The sequence below is a fragment of the Rhineura floridana genome, chromosome 6, assembly GCF_030035675.1.
Source record: "Rhineura floridana isolate rRhiFlo1 chromosome 6, rRhiFlo1.hap2, whole genome shotgun sequence".
In the NCBI taxonomy this organism is placed as follows: Eukaryota; Metazoa; Chordata; class Lepidosauria; order Squamata; family Rhineuridae; genus Rhineura; species Rhineura floridana.
In genome coordinates this window covers 20,899,708-20,917,374 of record NC_084485.1, presented here as the reverse complement: position 1 = coordinate 20,917,374, position 17,667 = coordinate 20,899,708, and the positions used below count along the sequence as shown (strand labels likewise).

General features: G+C 42.1%; 1 protein-coding gene across 4 annotated transcripts in view; it reads left to right on the top strand.

Annotated features, from left to right (window-relative positions):
• Positions 1-17,667, top strand: part of RAB22A (RAB22A, member RAS oncogene family) — a 117,077-nt gene that overhangs the window by 59,972 nt on the left and 39,438 nt on the right. Inside the window, exon 1 of one of the 4 annotated variants that reach the window (XM_061631173.1) lies at positions 1,240-1,794. The exons of the other annotated variants lie outside the window; for them this stretch is intronic. Coding sequence (XP_061487157.1) covers positions 1,737-1,794 — 58 coding nt within the window. The 5' untranslated portion in view covers positions 1,240-1,736. Of the gene's footprint in view, positions 1-1,239; positions 1,795-17,667 lie in introns of those variants that run through there. 4 annotated transcript variants of the gene reach the window in all.

Genomic DNA, 17,667 nt, shown 5'->3' with positions numbered 1-17,667 from the left:
AACCTAAATCATTCTAAGAATCTGATTTGCACCCTTTCCTCTGCAAAACCAGACAGGAAAATAAATGGGTGAGATACAGCTGCCATGAGATGGAAGAAAATATATTACATTCTTGCTGATTAGAATAGGAGCATGGTGTCTCATTGCAAATAGTATTTTCTATTTCATTTAATAAACTGATTTAAGGCTCCAGTTTAAAACGGGTTCTACTAACCAAGGCCCACAACTTCAAAGGTTTGGGAAGACAGGACTAAACTGGATGCATACATTGATTACATGACTAATCATGATTAGTATGAACAAACCCCACCAGCGGCTAGATCTATTTGGTTTTCATAATTTTTTCTTGTTTTTTCTTTGTTATTTATTTATTTATTTATTTTATTACATTTTTAGACCGCCCTATAGCAATAAGCTCCCAGGGCGGTGTACAGCATAATAAAACAGGTTAAAATACAAGTGGATGTAAATACAATACACAATAAAACATAATTACAAATTTTCAATTTTAAATTCAAATTTTAACATTCAAAATGTTACTAATAAATTATGTGTCAAATTATATAATTTATATTCTATGTCACTCCATACTATTCTATTCTGATTACTGATTTAATTTGTGAAATATTTCTGTAATATTACAAATTCATGTTACTCTGTATCCTCATTGATCCCGGGGTCCCACCAGGGTGGGCAGAGGCAGAAGTTGGGCGGAGCACCCTATGTGACCCTGCCTTTCGCCCAGTAAGTTCAATTCCAGCCCTGCAAAAATCCAGACGCTTCTTCACACACACACACACCCGGCAAACAAGAGGCACGCTCGTAGTTCAAGGGCATATTCCAGGCAGGCAAAAGCACTCAAAGCGGGCGTGGAGCACAGCGTCAGGGGTGTGTGGCCTTGGTAGAAGTCCCAAGGGCTCCGAGGCCTGCAAGGCCACATTAGGCCTCTGGGCCTGAGCTTCCCCACCTCACTGCTTTGCCAAAAGAACAAACCTGTAGAACTGAGGGTCAAATCCTGAGACCTGCGAGCCAATATGCAACAATTAGGCAAGCGAGATCTTTTATCATTTCGGAAAATCAAAATCCTGCAATCCTACACTCGTGTACTCCTATTGAGCATCACCCGGCTGCTTACTCCCGAGTCACCGCACCTATCCCCCTTTTCCCTCCTCGTTCCCCCTCCCCTCGCGACGCCTTGCGTCCTCCTCGTCCCTTTAAGCCCTGCCCAGCGTGACGCGCGCAGTTTCTCTCGCCGGCCCGAGCGGTGGGTTTGCTGCTGCTGCTGCTGCCGCCGCCGCCGCCGCCTTCCCGCGCCGGCTGGAGACGTCAGCTTGCACCTTCCCTTTTGCCCTCCCCTTCCCATTGCTGCATCGTCCTCCCCGCCTCCTTGCCCGGGAGGGGAAGCGGAGGCAAGAGTGTGCGTGTTGGGTGCGCGCCGGCTTATTCCCTCGCCGTGCGACAGCCTCCGGTGGGTGCCGTCGCGATTCTCACTCCACCTTCCTTCGCCCTAGAACCGGAGCCGCCGCCGCCGCATCCTCCTCCTCCCTCCGCGGTTATTTTTCTTTCGAGGCTCTTCTAAGGACGGAGCTTCATCAAACCAGCCGCGGGCGCGTCCCCGGTGTGCGTCTGTCCCCCCTCCTTCCATATAGAGAGATTCTTTTTCGCTCTTTTCTCTGCATCCCTGCCTGGTGCCGCCGCCAAGGAGGAGGAGCAGCGACAGCAGCAGTAACAGAAACATGGCGAAAGCCGAGCAGGTCCTGACTCTGGAACCGCAGCACGAACTCAAATTCAAAGGTAAGGAGGGCGCAGGAGGGGGGTGGCCGCGGCCAACGCCTCACGAGCCCCTTTCCCCTCGACCGCCACCCTCCCCTTTTGTTTCCCCCTTTAATGCATAGATATTTTGAAGAAAAGCGGCCGGTGCGTCTTGCGACGCGCTCTGCTGCAGCCTCTTTGCTTTCCAGAAAGGGCTCGGCTCCAGCGGCAGCCATTTTCCGCGGGCCGCCGAGGTTGGGCCGCGGCCGCGGTGAGCTGTCCGTCCGTCTGTCTAAAATGTCCTTCGTCGTAAAGGGAGCCGCGCTGTCCCTTCTCCCCGTCCCCAGTCCGCCGCCTTCTCGCCGCTGCTGCTGCGCAGTCCTCCTTTACTCGGGGCGGGGATGGGAGAGGGGCTCTCTGGAGTAAGGGAAGGCGGAGGCTTTTTTGCATTTGCTTGGGCCTTTTCGGGCCCTGGCGCTGCTGTTCCGCTTCGATCCTTGGGTGGGTGGACGGGAGAGAGGAATCTTCCCAGGCTCAACCTTTCAAGGTGGCGCCCCCTCCCTTGATTCGGTGCCACGGGGACAGCCCGTAGTTCGGTGCATCCCGAATGGATGTCTTGTCTTAATTTCGAAGCCTCCGCGCAGCATTGGGGCGCCTCTTAATTCTTAACGTTTGGGGTGGGTGGATAGGGGGCTTACAAGCCCTCGTTTAGGGGGACGTGACGGAAGGGCTGGTTAGTATTTTTGCAGAAGGGGATAGAACAGAATATCTCCTAAAACGGATCAGTGTCGCTGTTTATAAGGAAAAACGAACTAAGTAAATGCAATTATGCTGTCGCACAATGCTGTGGTAGTGGAGTCAGCCAATGAGGTTGACCCCTTGGTTGGTAAGCGCCCTCTGTGTTTTAAGATATTTTTTTAAAAAAGCAACAACAAATAATGGTTTATATTTTCTCATGGTTGTACCGTTGCTGGCTAGTACTTGGCGAATTGATCAACCAGGTCCCAGTTATTACTTAGAAATACCTAGTTAGTATGCTTAAGATTTGCAGCATTTTGAGTGTTAGTCAAATAAGAGCTGCAAAACAGGTAAGGTGATACCTTACCAGATTATATGTTGTGGTGTGTTATCTCTTGCAGAAGTAACTTAATACAGTATGTTAAGGGTTTACAGTGCAATCCTAGGCATGCTTACTCATGCAGAAGTCACTCCGTGTCCAGTAACTCCTAGGCTTGTGGTATTAATTGTTGATCCTCCAAGGAGGTGAAGAAAATAAGCTTAGCTGAAAGACTATTGGAATTTTTATCTTGCTAGGTTTGACTAGGTTTGTCTTGCTAGGTTAGAGGAAGGCAATGGTAAACCCCCTCTGAATACCACTTACCATGAAAACCCTATTCATAGGGTCACCATAAGTCGGAAACAACTTGAAGGCAGTCCAGGTTTGACTCATGTTGCTTTTATTCCCTGCAGCAGTCTTATGGAAATGGACTGCCTTCAAGTCGATCCTAACTTATGGCTACCCTATGAATAGGGTTTTCATGGTAAGCGGTATTCAGAGGGGGTTTACCATTGCCTCCCTCTGAGGCTAGTCCTCCCCACCTGGCTAGGACCTGCTCAGCTTGCCACAGCTGCACAAGCCAGCCCCTTCCTTGTCCGCAACTGCCAGCTGGGGGGCAACTGGCCTCCTTGGGACTATGCTGCTTGTCAACGGTTGCACAGGTGGCAGGGCACGTAACCCCTGAGCCACTCCCTGTGGGGGTGATCTTTAGCTGGCCCTTGACACCCAGGAGACACAAGCAGGGATTTGAACTCACAGACTCTGGACTCCCAGCCAGGCTCTCCTCCTGTTTCAGCAATCTTATAGGTGTCTGAAAACTGCCAGAATTTACATATGTAGAACATGTGAAACAGGTTTCATTTTATATTGCAATATTTAGGACCTTTGGGCCAGTGTGTGACAGTATCTTGCCATCTCTTTTTTTTCTTTGGTTTTCATGTTAAGGCAAAAACACCTGCTAGTCTCATAGCTAAAGAGGCCTTTTAATGCACTCAACTGATTCAGGTTTTTATATTGGGTTTATACTTTAGAAATCAAACACTGAAGATGTTTGGATAGGACTGCTGGTAATACAGTATTGTGAGATTAGATGACAGCAACCAGCAGGTTTACATATCGTGCGTGGATTAGAAATGTTTCTGCTTGCAGTGGTGTTGTCGGTACTCTGCTACCAAACTTTACCTCCGGTTTTAAGGCTCCACACTTACTTATGAGTAAGACCCAATTAAGTCTATGCATTTTAGGATTACAGTACGTCTAATTCAGTTCTTTTGCACTTTTGAATAAACATGTCTATTTGATGGTGCAGTAAGACACATATTTGGAAACGGGGCTAATTGTTTTGTCTAATTGCCTAATACACAAATTTTAAGATAGCAGCATTGGTTTCCTTACAGGAAAGGACTTGCCATTTAACTATACTGAATGCTGCACTCCAGTTATAAACATGTGGATAAAATATCAACTGTACTGAACCATGTGAGGCTGCAGCCATTAATATATCTGAGGAATGTTAAAACACTGATTTAATAATGGACTAGGCCAGAGTAAAAAGAGGTGGAAGGCGTGGTTTTTAGTCCAAACTAGATCTTGCTTCATTAAATATGGTGTGTGCTTATATGCATACTTGTATATGCATAGCTGTCAAGTATATGTGAGAGAACTGTTGGTGCAAGATGAAATTCAAAATACTGACCTTGGAGACAACATCCGTATATGACGCATTAATCAATCTAAGTAGACAAGGTTCAGTCATAAGGGGCCCGCAAGACCAAAGATGGGTGTAGGCACACTCGATAATTCTGGGTTAGAGCTTAATTTTCATGTGATGGTATGATTGCCTGTAATGATACAGCCACCCTATATCACTATTAAGGCCTGAATAAATTGAGTGAAACTGGCAAATGAACTCCAACCCTAAGCTCTATCCACCCCCACTTTTTTTCATTGATCTTGACATCGGAAAAAGCAAACACATAGTTTACTTCAAGCAAAACACCCAACTCAGTTGATAACCTAGGAGGCTACATCAACACAATTATGCAGATATATTTTGTTAGATTTGCGCCTACACTTTCAGTTCAACAGTGGTAGACGCATGGCATGGGTGTAGTCTAGAGTGCACGATGACTTCCCTAGGTAAGCATGCTTAGGATTGTTGCATCTATTTGAGGCAGATGTTATCGGTGCTGGAGCAGATACTTCTGCCCTAATTGCCAAATAGTGCCATGAATAAATAATAGAGGAGGAGAAGGGCTTGGGACTCCAAGGCAGTAAGAGCTGGAAAAGTGCTTCAGGATTCTCAGGTGACATCACCAAATGTGTAGGTGCCTGGATGGCTAGCACCTTGGATTATTCAGGCATTGCTTGGACAGGAATTAAGAATGCAAAAGACAGGATTGGGATTTTTTTTGGAGCTGAGAAGGAGCTCCTTGCAGGGAGGAAGGGTGTGCAGCTCAGTGGTAGAGCACATGCTCCGCGTGTTTAAGGTCCCTGGCATCTCCAGGTAGAGGTGGAAGAATCCTGTGGCTGGAACCATGGAGATCTGCTGCCAGTTAGTGTAGATAGAGGGTTCCCAAACTGTGGTCTGTGGACCATCAGTGGTCCATGAACTTCATTTAGGTAGTCCACAGCACGTCCACATGAAATATTCATACTGGTTTTAATTGTATTTTTTATTGCTGCTTTTATTTCTCATATTGTATTTTATTTATTTATTGTACTTATATACTGCCCCATAGCTGAAGCTCTCTGGGCGGTTTACAGTATTGTACTAAAACTTGAATTTTATGGAATACAAATTAAAATACCATGAAATACAATCTAAGAAATGAAAGAAGCAGTACAAACACAATTAAAAATCATACAGCATCTAGCACAGCACATTACATACAATTGCTATTATAGGCAGAAAAATCATTAAGTGGTCCATCAAGACCCTCAAAAATGTTCAAGTGGGCTAAGGGGGGGGAAAGTTGGGGAACCACTGGTGTAGACAGTACTAAGTTATAGGGCAGTGACTCAGTATAAAGAATCTTCCTGTGTTTGTCTCTTGGTGCTTTTTAATGCTTTATATTGTCAGCTTTAAGGCCAGAAGTTGTACTTTCAGGCACTGGGTCCTGCATTGCAAGATGCTCTCTAAATAGTAGTGCAGAAAATGGATGGACTTTATTTAAAAAATGCATATACTGCTTAATATACTTTATTAATATTTATTAATATATTCCTTCCGGCGCCAGGTCAAAACCTTCCTATTCTCTGAAGCATTTTAAGTTACACTGATTTACTTTTTAAAATGTTTATTGTATTGGATTGATGATTGTATTTTAGTATTATTTTGTTATTCATTGTATTTTTATGCTATTTTATGTTCACCGCCCAGAGAGCTATTGCTAGTCGGGCGGTATATAAATTTAATAAATAAATAAAATAAAATAAATAATATAAAGAAGAAAACCCTTAAGTGGCTTGCATAAAATGTAATAAACATCCATATAAATGCATATAAAATGCAACAAAAATTTTTTTTAAGAACAGTGCACACAAAAAAAACCAGAGTGCAGGAAGGCTTGGATAAATGTGTGTATTTAAGAAGCATTTAAAACAGATTACTGTGTCTGCATCTCAAACCAGCCAAGGGAAGGCATTCCAACCAAGTCTGGGTGCCACCACAGAGAGAGCCTGCTTCTGTGCTTTCACCAAGTGACGATCTGCTGGAACTTGCATGCATATGCCTGTGGTGCACATAGAGTGAAGTACAGCAAGTATCAATAGCAGCCTTTAAAGAAAACAGTCTCTTGCAAATTTGGAGCCTCCTGACTTGTTCTTGAGGTCAGCAGTTATGTTAACAGAAGCAGGCTCATTTTCTCTGGTGGCTCAAGTTAATAGTTCCATAGAGAAGTACAGTGTCCTGTGAATAGGGTTGCCAGTTTCTTCTTTCTGCTTCCCCGTTCCTATGCTTTTTAATAGTTTACATGCAGAAGATTAAGCAGGTGAAAAGCTTTCCTGACATGGAAGTTAAATGACAGAACAGCTTCATCTAGTCCTGGGGGTGAAGAACATCAGGCCCTCCAGAAGTTGTTGGACAACATCTCCCATCATCCTTGACTGCGCCGTGATAGCTGTGGCTGATGGGATTTGGAGTGAACAACATCTGGAGACTCATAATATGTTTCCCATCCCTGATCTAGTGAATTTCATTGTGTCACAGTGCAGTTCTAACCACATCTGTTCAGTGGGGCTTACTCCCAGGTAAGAGGATATGATTGCAGCCTCAGGCTGCCCCTAAAAGCATGCGGGTAGGATTGGTATTTAAAAAAAGTTGGCAGCTGTACCTGTGTGTGACATAGGCTTTCAAAGAGCTTATTTGCTTCCCAACCTTTGGCGATAAATAATTGCTTCTAGGTGATATGTCATAGAAGTGTTTGTAAATTGGAAGATAATTGGCTTTCTGCCACCCTGGTGATGTACTACAAACTGGAATGCAACCACTGGTATGTTTGGACTAGTTATAGAAGGGCTATTAGCTCTTCCTGCAAATGAATGCATAGCTACTAGTGTTTCTCAAGCTGGAGGGGGTGGTGAGGCCAGAATTTTCCTGCTTGGGCAGACTGGAGTGGTTATTACTTTGAGACCATCTGAGTTCTGCGCGTTCAAATGAGCACTCAGTTTGTACTCTTGCTTCTCTTCTTCTGGACTGTAGGAGACATCCATATTCTAGGCGAGGTGCGGAGCCTTATCATTCGCTTGGAAGAACTGGGCAGGGAAAGTATATCACAAAACTATTTGTGTTAGTGTTGGTTAATATGAAGTGTACCTTGTTAAAGAATAATGCATCATGGATAGCAGTTCCAAGTTCACTGGGCTCTCATCCACCCTGAAAAATGGAGAAGATTGCTGGGTATCCTAAGATGCTTTTTTATTATGGAAAGGTGTGCTCTTTCTTGAAAATCATCATGTTCTCTCATAACCAGAGTTTAATTGAAAGCTAAAACTCCCTGACTGAGAAAGCCACATTCTGTAAGATCACTGGGAGTACAATAAATTATGTAAATAACATTTGACTGATTGGAGATTGCATGAGAGGAGAGATGGGAAATGGAGGAGAACATCTAGCACAGCCTTTGATTCTCTGGTACATCTTCAAGTGGGGTTGCTCATAGGCTTTGACTGGAATTGGAAGAAGGTTGGACTGTGGAATTGTGTTTGCTTGTTTATATTAGCTGCCATATGAGAAGTTGTACTATTTCTCTTTTCTACTTTCCATTGAAATTGGCAGCTACGTGCAGGGTTGATTTGATCTAAATCATGATTTAAATCACTTCTCTGAAGGACTCAATTTTAATGATTTCAATCACTAGTGAGGAAGATTCTATTTAATCATAATTTTTAGTAGACGTACATTATTGCTTAATATAACCTCAATACAGATTCAGAAGAAGGCAGGTACATACTAACGAATTATTCTGAATTGTTTTCAGATTAATTTTCATCAAAAAATGAGGTAATTGGTCATTTTAGTACTAAAACAGAATGAACTTGTGAAGTCATTGAGGAGATGAACAAGCTCCAGCTATTTAATTAATCATGATATTTTTTATGTGCCAGAATCACCACCACCAAACAGGATTTTAAATTGTACTAATAAGATTGTTTTCTTCTGCAACAACAACATTAACAAAATGTGCACATGGAGTTTTGAATGGTTAACTATTTCAGTTCTGAGATAAATATAAAGTTCTTAAAAAAGTAAAGTTTAGGCAACTTCAACCAAGTCAGCATGAGAAACTTAAAATATTGGGTGGTACAGTTAACTCAATCTTCTTTTTCACCTTTGTCTTGCTTGCTCATTGTCTGGAAAAGAAATACAAGCCTCCCTGCTTTTTCAGTTCCCAAACTATTTCTCAGTTTAGAATGAATTAGTCCATCTGCAGAAGAGGCTACTACTGTTAAGAGCTGGGTTACCACCTTGTTCAGATCTGCTCCATATCCCCAACTTCTCTATTTATTGACCTTCTCTCTCTTTGCAGAGAGAGAGAGAGAGCTTCATGTACACCACCTGCAGAATAAGGCTGATCATCTCCATAAACTGCTGTTAACATATTTATAGAATATAATTAGAAATTGTATAATTAGTATTCATGATCGTATCTTTGACCTAGGCTCTTTTTTACTAATTGTTTTAAGAAAACGTTGAAATCCGATTTGGGTCTTTTTTACTAATAGCTTTAAGAAAATTTTGAAATCTGATTTAAATTTTAAAAAGTATGATTTCAATAAAATCTATTTTTATTTATTTTTTTAAATCGTTGATTTTTATCAACTCTAACTACATGCCTTTCTTCTTCACCAGAGTAAGCATTCTACTGTCTGATTCCAGGACCAGAGGTCATACCATACATACGTACAGTGGAGTTGGAAGAACTTTTTTTGAGGATATAAGTTTATGTGAAGATAAATATAGCATAAACACAAACAATATAATAGCAGTATCAGAAAAAAATAAGAGTGTTAAGTAAATGGATGGATGGACAAATAAAATATATCCTGATACACAGCCAGAGAAAACATACAGATTACTTCAGCAAATATTTCACAGTAGCACTGTGTATGAACTTACATTTTCTTGCACCTTCTTACTCCAGTTCATAAGAAAAGCACCTTAAATTGAAAATCAGGGGGATCATTCCGGGAGGGCTAGAGTTTCCTCGACTGCTAATTCTGATGAACAGCTATCGCAGCAGTATTGGATCCTCTTCCTATGGTTGTAGACAAAACGTACTCCAAACGGAATCAGACAGGCAGTAAACATAGATCTCTGGTAAGGCTATTTTTATTCCATTTTATTCCATGAACATAAACAAAGTCTTCTACTGAGTCAGACCATTGGTCCACTTAGTTACACTTTCCAGGATTTCAGATGGGTCTATCCCAACTATAATTGGAGGTGCTGGGAAGCTGGGATCTTCTGTGTACAAACAATTGCTATGGCATTCACATAGATCTGCCTTTACTTGCCAGCACTACTTCATTTGATAGGCATCTTGTATATGCTCTGTGCAGTTTGGGGTGAGCTTTGTTTTCTTCATTTAATGGCATGCTGTTTTCCTACTAAAAGCATGTTAACTTCAATAGTTTGCATCAGAGATACATTCTGTTGGGTTGTAGCTACATCAGAACCTGAATTTTCCCCACTGAGAGAAGTTTATTCAGCAGATACTAGTAATGGCAATACTTATGGCTGCAGATACCTATGAGTGGATATATTGACCTTTGTGTACTCTGTCTCACCTTCTCCTGTGCAGGAAAATGGCTGCTCCGTATAACTCAGTGCTTTCAAAAAAGAGGGGAAACTCTTTTAACATTCATCCTGGGATTTTTGTCTTGCCAACAACCTCTATTTTTTCCCCCCAAATCAAGAATAATGTTTCAGAAATAATTTCAGCAGTGCTGGTTCCAAGCTATCACTTGTCACTGAGAGGAGAATGAAAACTACTTGTTGCTCAACATTTCTGCTTTGCAGAGACGGTGAGCTTACCTCTGTCCACCTCTGTTATGTCATCAATTTCACAAAGCAAAACGTGGCTAAACTTTCCTGGGTGAAGGAAAATAAGCCAAAGACTTGAGCATTATATTGTTAGCAGAGTAATCATAGCACATGTTGTTTTTTAACCCCAGTGTCAAAAGACACTAACCACTCAGGGTGACCAGGAAAAAAATTGTCTTCCACTTTGTATCTTAAGAAAAACCAAGTGGTAAAGCTTTTCCTCATTTATAACATTTCAGGCTGCAGGTAGGAGATTGCATGCTGGAATGCTCCCTCATGTGAATGCTGTAGATAATGAATCAGCCTCACCTTCTCTCTGGTATTGCTATTTCCAGAGTTATTTCATGGGGAGAGTACAGCATTCAAACATGTAAACTCCCTAGCCACAGCCCAAAGTGTTATAGTCCCAGAAAAGCTTTACCGCTTGATTCTCCTGAAGGTATATAATGGCCCTCAGTTTGTATACAAAGCATTTAATTAAAAATTAAGGGCAGTATTTGGCTATTCACAGCATTTAATTAAAGAGTAAGGGTTGTATTCAACATAGCTCTAAGCAGATTGTTCTGTCAGTGCAAGGATTTCTCTTTGTGCAATGAAATAATTTCCCCCTCTCCTTCCCCCACATGCCCCCTAAATCTGTTCTGGGGATTCCCCAACCCTCCAGAGCAGATTTGTGGAATGGCATGGGAGCCATGTAGGATAAGAAGAGGGCAGAAATCCAATTGCTGTAGCACAGGTTTTTTGTTAAATACCTGGATTGATTCTATAAAGGAAGCCACAGACCTGAACTTACAAGATTTGAACAGGGTGGGTTATAACAGATGCTATTGGAGGTCGCTGATTCATAGGGTCACCATAAAATCGACTTGAAGGCACATAACAACAAACCATCCCAAGGGTGGTGTCTTACTCAGAGTAGACCCGTTGAAAAGTAGTAGTAGTCAGGACTACTCAGAGTACAACTTAGTCAGAGACCACCCTGATTTTATGAAGAGCATTTAATACAGGAATACCCCGCTATACGGACCTTCACTTTATGGACACTCGCGAGTATGGACATACTTACAGTAGCACCATTCCCTTGTTTACATACTTCGCTTGGCAAGAACGGACGCTTAACCTTTGGTTGTGGCCTTTCGGTGGGGGGTGGAAAGAGACGCGACCGTGAATCAGCTGGGAGGCGCGGCAGCGCAGCAGCAGAGGCTTTAGCACGGGGCTTTGAGGCTCCGCGTGAAGGAGAGGTGGCACAGTGGCGGTGCAAGTGAAAAAAGGTAGTGCTTCACTTTAAGTACATTTTCGGTTTACGTGCTCATTCTGAATCCATTGCATACGTTAATGCGGGGTATTCCTGTAAAAGTTGGAACTCTGTTTACAGTTATAGTTTCCTCTGGAGCAGTTTGATAATTGTTGTTATTGAGTACATGGAAAGGTGCTTTACAAACATGTTCCTGCTCCAAGGGGCTAACATCCTAGAAAAATGTGGTATCATCCAGATGTTCTTGAGCTACAACTTGTATCATCCCAGACCATTGGCCCTGCTGCACATGGCTGATAGGAGTTGTAGTCCGACATCATCTTGAGGGTACTACCTCTGATCTAGAAATTGATATACTGGAGATAACACAGGAAAGAGAAAGAAATGCAGGCATGGGTAAAAGGAGAAGAGTACTTTATTCCAGGTACACTTACTTGGCCTTGGTTCCAGTAGCACAGCCTTCCCCAACCGGGTCTCCAGATGCTTTGACTACAGCGTCTATCTGGTATGACCATATGGTGCTGGGGCTTATGGGGACATGGCTGTGTTGGCTGGGACAAATGGGCATTGTAGCCCAAAGCATCTGGAAGCACCATGTTGGGGAAGGCTGCAGTAAGGTATAGAGATTAGGGGGTTGTGTCAAAGGAAAGGCTTCATGGAAAAACACAGCATACTTGGACCATAGGACCCTACGGTGTTCTTCCATATTAAGATGAGGGGTTGGACGATGGCCTTATAGGCCCCTTCCAACTCTACTATTCTATGATTCTAAGATCCATAATTAAATGAAACGTTTCTAGAAAATAGTGGTGTTCTGTAGTACACAGCTATTCCATTTGATAACTCAGTCTTTAGGAGATCTTACTGATGTGATTGCATTTTAGTACAGATGATAGAGAGAACATTGCAAGCAAGACAAAGATCCAGTGGAGCAAAACATGCAGAAAATATCACCTAAACAGCCAGCTCTGATTTGTCTTAACAAAATGTAAACAAATATGTGGTACCTGGATTTCAAAGGGGCTTGAGGGGAAAAAACATGCTTCAAAAGCTCCCATGTTCCATTCTCTTTTATAGTAGTAGATTTGCCGTTCTCTTAAATGACTGATTCATTGTTTACCTGTTACAGGCAGTTCCCTTAAAAAAAATATTGAACAAAAACACTTTCATCTATTTGTCTGAAATTTGGCAGGCTTCAACTGCCCAGAAGGGTTACTGTGCCTGCAGCGTTTGACCAGTTCTGTCATCGTCACCAACAACAAATTGTTACAACTATTTGTTGATTTCCCAATGATAGTCAAGAAGAAGGCTCTAAGCATCTGATTTTCTGAAGCAAGATTCTGTTTCAGACCCAAGTTGAAGCAAGTGGTCTCCAAAGCAGGCAAATTGGTGCCATTGCTGAATCACCAAATCAGAGTCTGAAACTAATCTTTCCGTTGCTGTATACCTCTAACACTTACTAAGGGTTAAGTTCCACTGAACTCAATAGGTCTTTGCTTCTGAGTAAACATGAAAACGGTACATTCAGAGAAGTCAGTACAAACATGAATATTCAGCATTTTTGCTATGTTTACAATGTAACTCTCTTCTCTGCTTGTGTTTTTTGCATGCAGTGTGTTTGTGTTTCAGTTGTTTAGGACACACTATTGGGAGGTGTGCAAACTGGTGAAAGTTTGTGAGAAGGCAATTGGCCAAAGCATGAAAGTGTCTTGCTTCTGTACATCTTGGTGGGTGCAGTGAGCTGTTTGTTGCTTCAGTTGGTAACTCATCAGTATACATTGCATTTTGTTAGTAAGTTTTGATAAGTAATTTTAATTAGTACTTTCAGCTGTTGAAGAGCACAGTGTTAAGTCACTGAAGAATACAGCGGCCACCTTGGTTTAATATTTGTGCTAGAATATTGTGCAGTAGCAGTGGTTAAATTTAGATCACAGTTGAGCTTTCCAGGTGTATCGGCTGCTTATTGATAAATCACTCTGAGGCCCTTTCTTTTGCTAGAGAGCAAGGTGAATTATAAATAATATTAAACAGAAAAAAATAGGCAACCAGAAATCTACAACTACTCATCCACTTTCATTTTTCTTGTAATAATTACTCCTGTCTCTAGTTAGGTTATTTATATGCCTCTTTTCCACAGTAAAACTGTGCCCAAAGCAGCTCACAGGCCACATTATCAAAATACCTGTGTTTTGATAAAAGGTTGTTACAGAACATATCAATACATAAAAGTAAGACACAATCAACAGTTCAGTAAACATAGGATGAAATCAGGATTGGAATAAAATACTACATTCAGTGATGGAAAAGTAAATTGCAGTGAGATAATACATTCAGTAGCATGTCACAAGTATGTTATGTATTGCATAACATGTAAATTCACTAATACATAACAAAGCAACTGGCAGTCTTTCTGTTGTCACTTCTGCACAAGGTATCTGCCATCAAGATTTTATTCAGGAAGTTTCTTCATTTTACTCTTGTGTTCAGGGAGTTCCCATTTCCTTGCTCTTTTCCCTGTAATGGGGAAGAGCAAATGCTTTGCGTGCAGAAGGTCAAAGATTGAATCTCACTCCAGGTAAGGCTGGGAATGGCTGCTGCCTGAAACTCTGGAGAGTTTTTGCCAATTGGTTTTGGCAGTATTGAGCTGGATGGCCCAGTGATGTGACTTGGTACAAGGCAGCTTCCAGTGCTCAAACCTGTGCTCATTCCTGATCTCTCCCCAGATGAAACACCAAGGGTAAAGTATTCATTTATTTAAAAGCATTTATAAGCTGCTTAATATTTTAAATTCTCTGGTTTGTATTTAACGAAATCTTGCTCAGAGTAAACCCATTGAAATTAATGAACCCAGATTAGCCGTGTCTATTAACTTCAGTGGGTCTGCTATGAGTAGGACTAGCATTGAATATCACCATCTTCTGAACATGTTCATCATGGGAAGCTTTCAGGTTGTTTTTCTAAAAGTACTCATTTACGCTTTGGCAAAAAACGTAGGTTTTGCTCATGCATAAGTGTTTTGTCAGAAATTGCCGGTAGGTAACTTGCTTGCCAATTGGAGCTGCATCTTTGGTTGCCTGGTGTGTTCAAAATGGCCTCTGGCAGGAAATCTGTATTCTTCCCAAGTTGGGGTTTTTCTGGTGACGATCTGCAAACATATTTTGGGTGTTTATTTCCACTTTGTGCTGAATTTTGCCCACATATGACTGGGTCTTTAGCCCTAAATCTGTCAGACCCAGGGAGCCCTGTTTATATGTTTTGATAGAAAATAATTGAAGTTGTGTGTGCACAGGCACATCGAGTGTGGCACTACATAGCGTGGCAACGAAGCTCCACCAAACAATAACCTAATGTTAAGCTGGATAGCTCGGCTGGAGGGAGTTATTTGTCCCTTTTTCTGGATCGTGGTTGGCTTACTTGACCATTTTATTTTTGGTAGCTTTTGCATTTTTGTGTTAAATGAAAGCAGGAGTGGGCTCAGAAGTTACCCACCTGTGGGGCGTGAGTATATAGAGTTTGTGTGTGTGTTGTGGCTATTTTTTGGCAAGGGAAAAAAATATGTAACTGCGTTTTGTCTGCTTTAGCGAGTGATGCCGTTTGAGTTGATTTTGTCTGTGGTTCTGTATCTACTTCGGCACCCCAAGATCCACTTTCCAAAGCCAGATGCACAATAAGTGCTCTGGGTGTGGAATGAGATGCAAAATAGTGGTTGAATGAGGAGAATCGATGCCATATGCTGGGATGAGCTCTTGGGCAGGAACATCTGAGTTACAACAGGTTGGGGTTTTTAACAGCCTAACTTAGGTTGGCACACAGGAGCATGTTAGGAATTGGAAACTTTCACACCTCCTGCAAACCATCCAGCAATCACATCTACCTTTTGCCCACCCATGATCCACATCTTGGGGTAAAATGTCCAAAGAGCCAGAGAGTGCAGTTTATTTCCTCTGTAATAATCTTGTCTCCTTCCAGTGGTGCTGTTCTAAAATAGAGTTTTGCCTACTGCAGCATCACCCGCTTCTCATTTAATTTGGTTGGATCTCTGTCCCATCTAATGTAAAGGTTGGGGGTACGATGTGCTAGTACAGTCCATGGGTGCCAACTGTAACGTCAGGAGCCTGCCTTTTAAAGACTGCGTCTCATGGGCAGCAGACTAGGAAAATTGCAATTTGTTCTCTCACCAACTGTTTCTTCCAGCTACCTGGTGTTGACAAGAGCCCTTCTGTTGCTAAGCAAGAATATTCAAAATCAAATATATATCGTCAAATCAAGGGGTTGTCACAAAAATGATTGCATTTTGAAAACATAATACATACTAGCTTTTTGTCTGTTAGCCTCAGCGTTTTTAAAGACACACTTGTCTGAGTAAGCAAATTGTAGTTTTCATCCTTCAGAAGTTAGATTGTATAGTGGAATCTTAAGTCTGGGTTCAGACAATAGGTCTATAGTATGGTTGATAAGGGCTGCTCAGTTGACAGTCGCTATCCCATTGCATACATGGTGCACTCTGCTAGAGTCACATGGATCATTCCCTGATAATGAAGGCAATGGGACTGGCCTTTGTGCGGTCACTTTGAGTCCTATATATGTTCCCAGGAGCACACATCTTTTGTATAACAAGAATTTGCTGAAGGATTCTAATGCTGGTGCCATACATGAGACTCAGTTTTAACCTTCTTAAAAACAGTGACACACTAACAGTGTGTCCCTGGTTACAGATTAGTTTTATTATGGAGGAGGGGAAAAGCTGAATGTGGAATACTATAAAGACATTCTTCATAATTTCCAGATTTTTCAAGGTTTAGGAACCTGAGTGTGCCAGCTTTCTGAGATCAGAGAACTTTTATAGTAACATCTGAAACGCCTTTCAAAGAGGTGTTTATGGTGGAAACAACTGTGCAGTTCTAGGTATTTAGAACAGACTAGCAACACAGAAGAAGGCAGAGTGGCACATGCATGTAAATTACTCGGGGGAGCCTCTTCTATTTCCCACTTGAGAAAGATTTTTTGGTGGCTGCTAAATTCCCCTCCGCAGTGTCTGAATTTTTTCAGAAGGTAGTGTCAGCAGCGGTAACGAGCTCCAGTCACCTGTGAGTTAGCCATTGAATTACCTGATTATTTTTTACTGATTCAATTCCACAGCATATCTCCGGGTTTATGTGAATTATGCATTTCCACTGTTGTAGTGTGCAAGTGCATCCTGAGAATCTTGGCTTTCTTCTACTTTGTAAAAGGAAGGAGCTAGTGTCTAGACCTCATGGTTCCTGTGGATAGGCTTGAAAGTGTTCAGGCAACAGCTAATGACACCTTAGAAACATATGGCAGTCTGAAATAGCATTTCTGGCAATTGGAAGTAGAGCGTGGGTGCTCCATCTATCTCTCATTTACCCTGTAAATACATGTATTCTACCTCCACTGAACGTATGGAGATTGGAAAATTTGTGAAAGGTTACAGAATCTGGCTTTTACTGGTACAGATTTTGGTTCTTTGGCAGGGAGTTCTCTTCTGTGGGTGTGCATGCAGAGCATGTGCAGTCTCAAATATATTTTATGCACAACTGAAGTCTGCTGCATATAGATATGCATATGGATACAGAAGGAGAGAGACTCCCACCCAATATACCGTATATTCCGGCGTATAAGATGACTTTTTAACCCTGGAAAATCTTCTCCAAAGTCAGGGGTCGTCTTATACGCCGGGTGTCGTCTTATTAGGGTTGCCATATTGCCCGGATAGCCGGGTTTTACCCGGATTCTAAGCATGCCACCCGGCGCCCGGCTAGCCCCTTAGGTGGCCCGGATTCTCAGCTTTCATTTAAAAAAAAAATTAAGTTTCTAGGTGGTGCGATTCTCGAGATATATATAAAAACGTCAGGCATCCCCCCCCCCCCGGTTAAATCTTTTTTTAAACTACTGTATAGCACTTCGTAGCTTTAACCCCGCCCGTTCAGGATTTCAGCCAATCAGTGAAGTGTTTGTTTGGTGGCAGTGTCTGCAAAACTTCATTGCGAGGCCAGAAAATGGTGGTTTCCCCTCCTGTTTATCTGAAAATCTCATAAA